Below are 11,583 nucleotides of genomic sequence, written 5' to 3'. Positions count from 1 at the left end.
AGTTTGTATTCATAGAACTTTATTCCTCATTGCCTGTCGTTACATTTTACCTTTACCTATATTTTTTTTCCTGTCATTGAGCTTCCTTTAAACCTAGGCTATTTTTTTAATTTTTTGTGCTGAAAATTTTAGAATAAAGAATATGAATGGTTGCTTTGCTCACGTATCCAGACTGATCCAGACCAGTCAACCCAAATCTTCAGTCCAAGCCAATAATGGCGCGGGAACTCGAAACCGCATGTCTGTCTTTCAGTCCATAAAGTTTTTGTAAGCTGCGAGAAGTTATGACAAACGAAAAAACCTTTTACTTCGTTGAAAAACAGCAGCAGCGAGACTGTACTCCCGTGAAGCGCGTGCGCCATGAAATATACCATTCCGGGACCAAATGTGAAGTTGTTCGGTCGCGCCGTGCAGACGCTGACCAAGATCGGCGACGAAGTGTATGTGATCGCTGACGACCGGACGCTGTCGTTAAAAGCGTTCAGCGCCTCGCGAAGCTCGTACATGTGCTTCAGCTTCGAGCGAAGCTTCTTCAGTGCCAGTGAAGTGTCGAACGAAGGCTACCGGGGCAAACTTAGCGCGCGCTCGAGCTTGCTGGCCTTCCGGTCCGTTCAGACGCTCGACCGGACAGTCGAGGAGTGTGTGGTTGAGCTGACCGGTGACCAGGCGTTGGTGGCACTACGCTTTCGGCGTGGCCTGACCAAGCGCTTCTGGCTGCCGCTGATCGAGTACGAAGAACTGCAGTTCTCGTTCCGAGCGGACTCGTACGTGAGAAGTGTGTGCGGGCAAGCCAAGCTGCTGTGCGACGTGCTCGGCAACTTTCCGGTCAACGTTCCCGAGGTGACACTGCGGCTCTCGCCTGAGCGGCTCGACGTTTGCACGCACCTGGAGGGCGCCGATACGCAACGCGCGGTTCGCACCAGCGTCACTGTGCAAGCCGCCGAACTCGACGACCTGCAGTGCGACGGCGACGACAGCATCGAACTGACGCTGTGCCTGCGTGGTCTGCGTGCGGCGCTGGGCTTCTGCGAAAGCTTGACGGCGCGCTTGCAGCTAGACGCGCCGGGCATGCCATTGGTGGGACAGTTGCACGGTGTTCCGGGACTCGAGGCAACTTACGTGGCCGCCACTCTGGCCGCCGGCGGCCGAGCCGGCCGAACCTTGGCGAGCACTGCGGTGCCTCCTCCGTCGTTGCCCGAGCGCAGGCCACGCGAGAATGCCGATGCCGGCAAGCGCCACCGGGCATTCTTGCTCGGTTTGTCTCGGCCGCCACTGGATGACTTCACTTCGCAGATACCGCATGATGACCAGGTGCTGGCTGAGGCTAGTGACGAGGAAGGCTAGCAGATGCAAACTAAGCGCCGACATCGCAGGGCCAGAACTTGCACAGCCTAGGTTCGAGTGCTTGCGCCCTTTCACCGGACTGAGCAGTCAGTGTGCAACAAAGGAATTTGCAGAGCAAAACATGCAACTGCCTTTTTTTTTTTGCCTATTGCACAGCCATCTGCTGTGCAAGAGGCATTCAGCAAAGTGGTAGGTTTTGCTTTACCAAAAGAACATGGTGCTGATTTTTTCCAGCGAACGCTGAAATAGTGATGCCAGGAGCGAAAAGGGACACAGGGCAAGCACAGGCTTTTAGCTAGTGGCACATGTACATGGCTCTTTGCCACACTTGCTTGTACTGAGAAGTGGTGGTGGACCAACATTTTTTGCATTATGTGGCTTTACATGAGCATGTATGTATGTACATCCCTGCTAAGAGCGGCCTTCCAGCTCTCCCCTCTCCAGCCCTTGGCATTAATGGGAGTCAGGCTAATTTCCGTTTCTGCTCAGTAAAATGAAACGAAAGCGGCCAGCCTGGATGTTCGACTCCTTAATGGAGAGATGGAGGATTATGTGTTGAGTACAAGATAAAACAATATGTATATATATATATATATATGGTCAACCTTGTTTTGTTGACCAGCAGGCTATAGCTTATAGCCACTTCCTTATCTGGACACCTTCTTTTGACTCCCTAATGTAGAGATCTGTGGTAATGTGTTGGGCATACGATATGAAACAATAATATGTATGTATATACATGCTCAACCTTGTTTTGTTGACCAGCAGCTTCTAGCTTTATTAATGGTCACTTTCTTACCTGGACCACTGCTTTTATATGACAGATTAACGGAGCTTGTAGGCCTTTTCAGCACTTTGCACTCACATGCAGGCAAAATTCTTAAACCATCGCCAGTAAAAATGAACTGGGTACAGATTAGTCAGAATGAGAGAAAATGGAAAACAGACTTGACCACTGGAATGATGTTGCATGCATGTCATGTAAAAAAAAAGTGCAGTAAAAAAATACATTAAATCTAAGGAAACAAAAGATTGTCATAATGTAGCTGTGCAAAAAAAGGAAGCTGTTGAAAAGTTGCTTTTATTTCCCTTCAAATAAAATGAAACATCAAACTTCTTATCCTTGTTTTTCCTAGGGATGTGCTTACCCTTCGTGAATTTTTCTCTCCTTCATGGAGCGTTCCGCTTCCGTGATTCCCAGTTGCTTGTCATATGTTTGCATCTGGCCGTTTTTTCCGCTTTCCCTTTGCCTTCATCTAGTTGATTCAGTGGTGTGTGTATGCATGTTTAAAGATGATTACAGTGAAGGAAGTCGTGGCGAGAGTTGCAACCAAAATATTATTACTTGTCCTGTTCCTCTGTTTGATGTCTGCACATTTACTGTGAAATAATATATCAGCAACTCAGGCCAGAGTCTTTGCTTCTGCAGTGTTGAGAGCTTGCTTTCAGACTTTTCATGTGCTAGTAGCACACTGGTTACTCACTTTCATCAGCGCTGTGTAACCTTTACTGCATAAATTCTAGAGGATTTGTAGCTAGGGATGCCATTAAATTTTTCCCGTAAAAAAAAAAAATAGTGCTTTCGCACAAATATCCAAAGCCACTTATGACTTGGGGATTGACCCAGAGCACCTTACAGCCACAGCTGCAGCGGTCGCATTTTGATGGAGGCGAAGTGCTAGAAGCCCATGTACTGTGCGATGTGCACGTTATGAAACACCAGGTGGTCAAAATTGTCTGGAGCCCTCCGCTACGGCGTCCTTCATAGCCCAGAGTTGCTTTGGGATGTTAAACCCCATCCTAAACCTTTCCACGAAACACAAACCTTAAAGCCTTCGCATTTTTATGTCATTAAGGGTATTCCAGGGCTTTTTTGGGCTTTTTTGGTTTAAAAATGATGGTCGATTTGTTCAGTTAGGCCAAATGCGGATTAGGTGCGCTAGCAGTTCGGTTTGACCTTAGGTTTTCATGTTCAGATCCAGTGTCCACGGGTGGCAGTTGTTTGGATTGTCCTTATATGCGGAATCGGTCATTCTCTCCATTCATAGACCTCTGGGAGTTTTCCTACCACTCTTGGCGCAGCGATGAAGCGATGCGCCACTGCCTTTCTATGGCAGGTGCTGCCATCGGTGGGACTTGGGTTGCTTGGGTTGGGTTGAGACTCCTTTCTATGGCAAGTGCTGCCATCGGTGGGACTTGGGTTGCTTGGGTTGGGTTGAGACTCAGGTTGGCTTTTCCGAGCAGCTTCTTGCGATTAAATGAGCTTAAATTGTGAATAAATGATATATATATACACACACACACACATGCCTGGTCAGGATGCCCACCACCCGGTGGGCAGGTGAGCAGCCTGCCACAAAACCGGCTTCAAAGAGACAGACAAACAAACAAACAATGGCTAAATGTGGAGAACAGCCTCTATAAGTGAGGAGAAACATGCATAAGGTCGGAATGCTCATCTTCATTCCTCTCCCATGTGCCCACATACAGCACAGTGTGAAGGTGTTGGCAGTCCCTCATGATTAGTTGCACTGTCCACTTCCTCAGATGTCTTCACTGCAAGCACCTAGTGCAGGGCATGCTGGTAACCAGGTACTTTTTTTTTCGTGGCCAGCTGCTGTAGGCACACCACAGCATCAACAGTGTCTCTTTTCCCAGTCTCACTTTGCGTCCCCGCAGTTGTTCACATATGTCACAAGGAAGTTCTTCCTGAGCAGGGCTGACTTCTTTGTCAGCACAGCTTTCCTGGCTTGCTTGCAAGGAGCACATGATGCACCTGCAAACAGCCAAGGTACAACATACTGTATGTACAACAGCACAAGCAGAATGACTAACTTCGACATACCACAATTAGGACAACAGACGGTGACACTGCACAAAAATAGAGTAAAAACGTAGTTCATGAGCCATCTCGAAGGATGCCCAACGAGGCTCTGAAAACCGGGTAACCATGAAGCACATAAACACAGCTTCTAAGCATGCCTTGGTAAGACTTCTGGGTAGAACATTATGAATGAGAGACACACATCTGGTGGTGGGGAAAAAAGTTAGCCAACACTTTGAGTTTGTGTTCTCTAACACTACATAAAACAACAAAAATTAATCAAGAACTCTAGTCGCTACAAAGCATGCAAAGCCAATAGGCATCAGCAGTGCAGATTGGCAGGAAGCAAAAATCACTGAGGGTCGAGAGAAACTACTGTTATCCAGTTTAACCTTAAAACTTGTCTATTCTGAAGAAGTGCATTTTGGAGGGAAAGGAACACCTACGCGCACTGAGAAACTGCTGCTGTAATTTCTTTCAAATGGGCAAAGGTCTAATTAACTACTCTTATGGCACACATATTTAGTGTGTCCGTCCAGAAGTTATTCTTACTCAAAGCTCCAATGATGCTAACCATCTTTTAAGGAGCTAATTTGGATAGTGATTTCATGTTCATTCCATGCACCAAGACTTTGGTGCAGGGCAAGCCTGCCTAAAATTTGTGGCTTTCTGTGGCCATACACTGCACTGGCAGCTGATAGACCAGTTTTGAATATTGATATTCATTTATTGTATAGTATTAGTACAAAGTTTCGATTGTTCTGCCATCGTGGTGGTGGCCTATGCGGGAGGTGTGGATTTCAATCCCAGTGCCATTGGGTGCCCACCAGTTATACAATGGGTAGAAGCTTTTGCCTGGCCTGGTACTGAGCTTCGATGGAGTGATATGCTTGGAAAATGGGTCTTTGACCCCACCCTGTGAAGAGCAAAACACCTGGTGCTATTGTGCCTTTTGGCCAAGTTGCCCTTATGGCATTAAAATTTACTGCTAGACATCCAGAAATTGTCATGATTTGCTAATTTCATTTATATAGTAATCATATCTTTCTTGATAAATATGCCATTTCTTTACATTTCTACACTGTGGGAACCACTAGTGATGAAACACTACTGGTGTACAAGGTGTTCATAACTTTTATCCAGCATTTTCATTGTTTGGGCTGTGAAGGGACAAAATTTTTGTCTACAAGCGCAATATTGACAAATGTGGAGCTAAGCTACTAAAAATGTGTTCAAATCTAAGAAATCTTGCATGACTTTTCAGTGATGCACTTCCATGAGGTGCTTCAGTTGTGTTTTGTGCATTAACTAATTTTTCCTCAGCAGGCATGTCTGACACATTAAAGGTTTAAAAGCGGCACAGGGATGACGTATGCAAATTTGACCTTCATTGTAATATTGGCCATCACGGTACAAATTTGAATCACATGATTTGATAAGACTGACATTACCAGATTAATCTTTGCTACTTGCACTGAAATTGCACTGCATGGTAGCAGCAGGTTGCCAAAAGGCATGCCTTAAAAGCTGCCACCATGGTTATCAAACATATTGAAGGTATGCGTGGGAGTGTGGCCACTGCTTTCACTGAAGTGTCAGTATATTAACTCTATAGGCTAAAGTGCGATGGGGTACATCTAGATAGTTTTCTGGTACCAACCCGCAGTTTCCACGGTAGCAGTACACGCCTGGCTGAAGTAGGTTTCACCATGCAGGACCAGGCTGCGCTCCAAGTGAGCAGTCAGTCGGCCACCCAACTGCTCAAGCACGTAACCTACTCCACCCACACCAGTGCACAGCGGCATGGCATCCACTTCACACAGTCTCTGCTGCAATGAACCAAGATCGCCCACGACGGCATCACCAAGGCGGCGGCCACGCAATATTGTCTCGCAGACCACAGCCTCTTGCTTTTCACTGTCAGCCCACTGAACAACGACCATCTTCTCAGTGACCAGGTCAGCTGTGGCCGGACTGAACGCTGATGTGGCAAACACGGCACCTTCTATGTTAAGGCAGCGCACGCAGGACCAGTACTTGGAGGGTAAGCGAAGGGCTGAAAGTCTGTCCACATTCTGATCTACGGGGACCAGGTCTTCTTCGCTGCGCAACCTCTTTAGGTTAGGGCCCTCATCGTGCTGAGCCTGTTTTGGGGGCGCCAGCGGAAGCGTGTCTGGCAGCAGAGTAGCTCTGCCGCGCGGGATCCTCACCTGGGCAGCAAAACAGATGCATTTATGACTTACCAGTGAAACATTTTAATCACACACCGTAGCATGCATGGTCCCGCTGTTTCTTCGCGATTTCCACATTTTGCCATCAGCCCTGTCGCCAACTGCTGCACGCGCTTGTGGCGTTCGCTGTGCAGAGAAGGCTCACGCAGCTATTGCAAAACGTGACACTTTCTTACAATGTCTTGGATTGTACGGCAAAAGTGCAGCTGCCGCTGTGGTCGTCGTGGTCCTTAAGGCGGAAGCTCCTTTTAGACTTAATATTGAAACGAACATACCCTGGGGAGAAACAGCGCAATTAAACACGGACACACGAAGAACGGACACACACGAGCGCTGACTCACAAGTCAGCGCTCGTGTGTGTCCGTTCTTCGTGTGTCCGTGTTTCATTGCGCTGTTTCTCCCCAATATGCATTACCAACTAGCCCGGAACCTTGCTCTTCTGAACATACCCTGTTCTGCGTTTCATTGTTCTCTTTTCAACGCTCGGGAGACAGCGTTATTTTTAAGCAGCGCGTCGTTGGATCCTTACCTCTTTGCCGCCTATGAGGTGCACATAGTCGCGACAGATCTGGCTTGGGTCGAAGTGCAGCTCGCACAGCTGGCTGTCAGGGCGAAACGTTCCAGGCGCCAGCTCGAGCCGTTGCTCCCACATTTCCCTGGCAGCAGCGTCGCGAGGCACTCGAAACACGGACACTGGGCGGCCCTGTTCGCGCTGCAGCGCAGCTTTGTTGCAGCCAGGCACATTGCAACGCACCCAGTACAGCTGTCGCTTCGCCATCAGAACGAACGAGACGCAACCACGGTGATCACTACGCTGCAACGTTTATGTTGCCACACGGGCGATTATCTCGCCACGCGCAGCAGCTCGCTGTCTGTTCAAAACGTGCATGATTCCAGGTACGAAGTTCGATGATGATTATGACAACCAGCTGCACTATAACTAGGGTGCCTAGCCACCCTAGTATAACTTACGACGACGAGCAGTTAAGGCTTAAAACACGACAGTGATATGGTGTGTTGAATCACAAAGCAAAAAGCTTTCTGTCACAAATTCGTGCCGAACAACTGTAATGTTTGTGATCAAAGGCAGCGTTATTGTCGTGGGCTGGCCGGGATAGCGAGTCGCGTTTGTGACGCCAGTAGCGAGACTTCCCGTACACGTCAATTTGCATTACAGTTCTAAAATCTTTCGCGTCGAATGTGGGCACACAAACACACCGCACACTATCAAAGTTCCTTGCCAAACCGAAACTGCCAAAACTTCAAACTCGGCTGTGGCTGCGGCTGCTATGAGGATGGACGGATTTTACTGGATATAAAATATAGTCCCTTTGAAACGCAGCAGTGGGTGAAGCATGAAGTCACCTAGCTTACCAAGTTTTAAATGTGGTGCGAGGATGCGATCTATGAATGCATACACTTGTGCGTACAATGACGACAGGGTACGAGCGTACGGGGGCAAACATGACCTCCGAGATGGTGGTACGCTCTCCCCATTACAATTCAGCTATTTACGAAACTACGTATCGATATTTCGGAGCGGCCCGCTGGGCCTGTGTCCTTCATTTTGTAGTAGTAATGAGGTTGAAAGTCTCATGCGTCGTCTCTGAACTTGTCAGTCAGCTGTCTATGGTGTCTACAAGTTATCTTCTCCGCCTTTAGAGTTTTGAACTACGGGTGAGTGTGGAAAGGAAGAGGGTGGGGACTCCTCTTGCCACGTGACCTGTCAGCCAACGCGCGTCATTTGAATGGAGCGACGGTTCTGCAACGAGAGCTTTGCGTTAGGCGCAAGAGGCAGTGCTCCCGCAAACCCTTATCTTTGAGTCAAAGTTATAAGAGAAAGACTACGAGGGTAAACTCTAGTCAAATTGCGTACTGCGACGCGGCCTGCGACCTAGAAGGGGCGGCGGCAGGGACTCCGAACTTTTTTTTTTTTTTTTGGAGGGGGGGATGACTTCGAGCTTATTTTGTTATTTATTTATTTATTTAATGCTCATTTGCATAATAAATTTTATATATTTTTATTTTTTATTTTTCAATGTTCAAAGGTTGATGAAAACTCACCTTGTGGTGACGAGATTCCAGCAGACAGGAAGACAACGAAAAGGCTTCAAAAAAAACAAACTGTTTAAGGGGCTGTCTTCCGCCCACTAAGAACTGAATGACTCGGTGGCGGCAATAGTTACACGGGTCAGACAGCCGACTTCTGTTGGGACATGACTGGCTTATGTTACTCATATGAAATGCTTTACAACTGGCTACGAAGCCAAGTAGCTCAGCCCCACATGCTTTGCATTAAAACTCCTAGAACTGAAGTTTCAATTGTCAGAAATCTGATTCAAGGGCAAGCAATTGGAGACTGGGTGGGGAAGGGGGGGGGGCACCTCCTTGCCTCCCTGTTCCAGGGTCCCTATGCGGCGTTAATGGCAGTAATCGATGGTGACTACGAAACGGTGCTCACCAGATCCCTCAACACTAGAGACTCGCTCATAACAGAAGAGGCCGCGCTGGCTTTAGCCTGCAGGAGCACCAAAGCCAAATTCATACTTTGCGACAGCAAGATAGCAGTAAGAAACTTTAATAAGGGGATCGCTTCGAAAGAAACGGTTAAGATACTTGGACAATCGGTATTGGATAGAGAGATCTCCATGGCTCACGAGGGGGTTCCAGGCAGTGAGGCTGCTAACAGTCTCGCCCGAGATATCTACACCCGGTCGGCCGTGAAATCACCCTTACTCGGGTCGAAGGACCCGTCATCACGTACACGGAAATCACGTCTGAGTACAGGGATGGCAGACTAGACCTCCCAGCTCCAGATCGGTCCCTCACACCTAAGGAGTGCAGAGACTGGAGAAGATTACAAACCAACCGATTCTTTCCCCCTTATCTATACGGGGAGGGAGGATAACCTCCAAAGTTCTGCACCAAATGCGAGATAACAGCTAATCAGGATCACCTCGTTTGAAAATTCCCCGATTCTCCCGGGCTTATTGATGGATTCACAGAGAAAGAAACCTGGGATGCTCTCCTCCGGAGCAGGGCTCCGGAGCAGCTATCTCGAGCAATCCGTCTGGCACGGGACGCTTCGCGAAAGACGTCCCACTGCGGGGCTCCCTCTCCCTTGGAGGACCCCTAGGGTCTGACTGAGGGGGCGGAGGGGCCTCTACATCGACGGCAGTAAAGATACCTCTAACTTGAACTTGAAAGCTTTGCGCAGTCATGTGGGGCCAACGGTGACGCACCGTCTACGGCGTTCGCCGCGGAGGGGTGGCAAGAACTTTTCTGCTTCTGCGCAGCTCTGAAGACATAACTGCAGAACAAGAACGGCATTCACATTAGGAAGACGCACACACGCACGAAGTGTGTGCGTTCGTGTGTGTGTCTTCCTAATGTGATTGTGGTTGTTGAGCTGCAGTTTTGTCTCATGTATGCAGCCAACTCGTACAAAAGCTCATTTTACTGCCGCAGCTCGTAGCAGCTTAATTTATTTCGTTTTAGTAACAGATACCCACAAGCTCAGCAGTTTATCAACAACATCCGCTACTGTATGGTTTTTATATTTGCATCAGTGTGAAACAACTACATCGCGACAGAAAATCGGCGATATAGCACTGTGAAGTAGGCATGAATTCATTGATTTCACAATTCCAATTCCAAACGTTATAATATACCCGTTAACATGTGATCATCCCGTTTACTATTTTTCACCCGTCCTTTGCCTCTTCAGGGGCAAGATCGAGAGCCTACGTCTCGTGCTGTGCATTTGAATTGTTTTTAGTCTACCTCAAGGGAAATGCGCTTACTGAATATTAATAACAGCCTTACTAGAGCCCATTGTAATGTGGGATCGGAAGTAGTTTTGGCTGATGGCTGGCTCGCTTTTGAATATTTTTTAACGAATATCAGCTGCTGTTGGAATATTGACTTACGTTTCTACATTACGCAAAACAACGACACGTAAAATGACAAGACATTTCAACAATTAATCTCAAGTCAAGTCACCTCAAGCTCAAGTCCTAGCTGTCTTCCAGATGCTGAGCCTTTGTGTAGCCCTCGACCGCGTTTCGATGGAGGCGAAACGCGAACTGCGCCTGTGTGCTGTGCGATGTTAGTGCGCTTTAAAGATACCCTTGTAGTCTGAATTAATCTGGAGCACTCCACTACGGAGTCCCTCATAGCCCATGTGTCGCTAGCCCATGTGATGTTAAGCCCCACAATTTACAATTTTTTTCTTGGCCCATCAGTCTTGGGCCGTAATGTCAATCAAAATCATTTCAGGGTCCGTTTAAACCTTAAGCGGAGCGCAAAAATAAAGCATCCCGCCATCTATATTGAGGATTGTCCCTTGTGCGAAGACTCGCAGCCCTCGCTAGACCACATTACATGAGAATGCGATGTCAAGCAGGGTCTGGGGAGACGCATATGCACTTATCGAGAGCAGTGGGAGTCCCTGCTTGTCAATTCTGGCCGCAACGCACAGCTTAAACTGACCAAAGCGGTTGAGTAGGCTGCAAGGGATAGTGGAGTCCTGGACTAAGGACCCAACACTGCTCTCCACTGAATACTTTTGCGATTTCCAATAGATATTTTCGATCGCTCAATACACCGCCTCCTGTACGCGCCTTTCAGACCTGCCAGCGGCGTTCAAATCCAGCGCGCCGTCTGACGTGTCACGTGGCAGCAGGAAGCTCAGCTGGCTCCGCCCCTAGTGGAATTTCCGCGCGAAGCCAAAGTCACCCTTCGAATTGCACCAAATGAATCCGTACCGAATGCGCTCCTAGAGTCCGAATCGACAGCAACCAGATTACGGACTTTGTTACATGGATGCGATGGGTGCCGTGGGGAGTGTTGCGACTGGACTGACCAAAGAACTGTGCCAGCGTTTTACCTGCGGCCTTCAGCCGGTAAGAGTAGCTTTGGAACGAGGTGCGCCACCACTCCACACACGAAGGCGCCCGTAGAGCAGATGATGAGGTGGCTGGGCTCATTAGGAGAAATTACGATATACATAGGAAATAAAACATGTGGTCCTGAACTACGTATATCAGGAACGTATTTATGATGGCGGTTGGGGGTGGGGGGGACTCCCTTCCGTCAGGCGAGAAATTGTACACAGGGAAACCGCGCTGACTCCCATGTTTTCGATGAAAATGTTCAAGAAGTACATGAAATACACCCAAAAA

The 11,583-nt window shown here is 48.1% G+C and overlaps 2 protein-coding genes across 2 annotated transcripts; one reads left to right on the top strand and one right to left on the bottom strand.

The window, feature by feature from the left end:
• The first annotated feature begins 207 nt into the window (after positions 1-207).
• On the top strand, positions 208-2,456 carry Rad9 (cell cycle checkpoint control protein Rad9). The gene has a single exon (XM_077668835.1). The coding sequence runs from the start codon at positions 361-363 to the stop codon at positions 1,342-1,344; it is 984 nt and encodes a 327-aa protein (XP_077524961.1). The 5' UTR covers positions 208-360; the 3' UTR covers positions 1,345-2,456.
• A 1,287-nt stretch (positions 2,457-3,743) lies between these two features.
• LOC144136478 (uncharacterized) lies at positions 3,744-7,661 on the bottom strand. Its single transcript, XM_077668836.1, has 3 exons — positions 6,930-7,661; positions 5,829-6,378; positions 3,744-4,120 (listed from the first exon to the last, which is right to left on the bottom strand). The coding sequence occupies exons 1-3, from the start codon at positions 7,176-7,178 to the stop codon at positions 4,005-4,007; spliced, it is 915 nt and encodes a 304-aa protein (XP_077524962.1). The 5' UTR covers positions 7,179-7,661; the 3' UTR covers positions 3,744-4,004.
• Positions 7,662-11,583: the final 3,922 nt, after the last annotated feature.

This window comes from Amblyomma americanum, chromosome 6 (genome assembly GCF_052857255.1).
Source record: "Amblyomma americanum isolate KBUSLIRL-KWMA chromosome 6, ASM5285725v1, whole genome shotgun sequence".
Lineage (NCBI taxonomy): Eukaryota > Metazoa > Arthropoda > Arachnida > Ixodida > Ixodidae > Amblyomma > Amblyomma americanum.
Note: the sequence above shows the minus strand (reverse complement) of the source record. Positions and strands in the feature narration are given on the sequence as shown.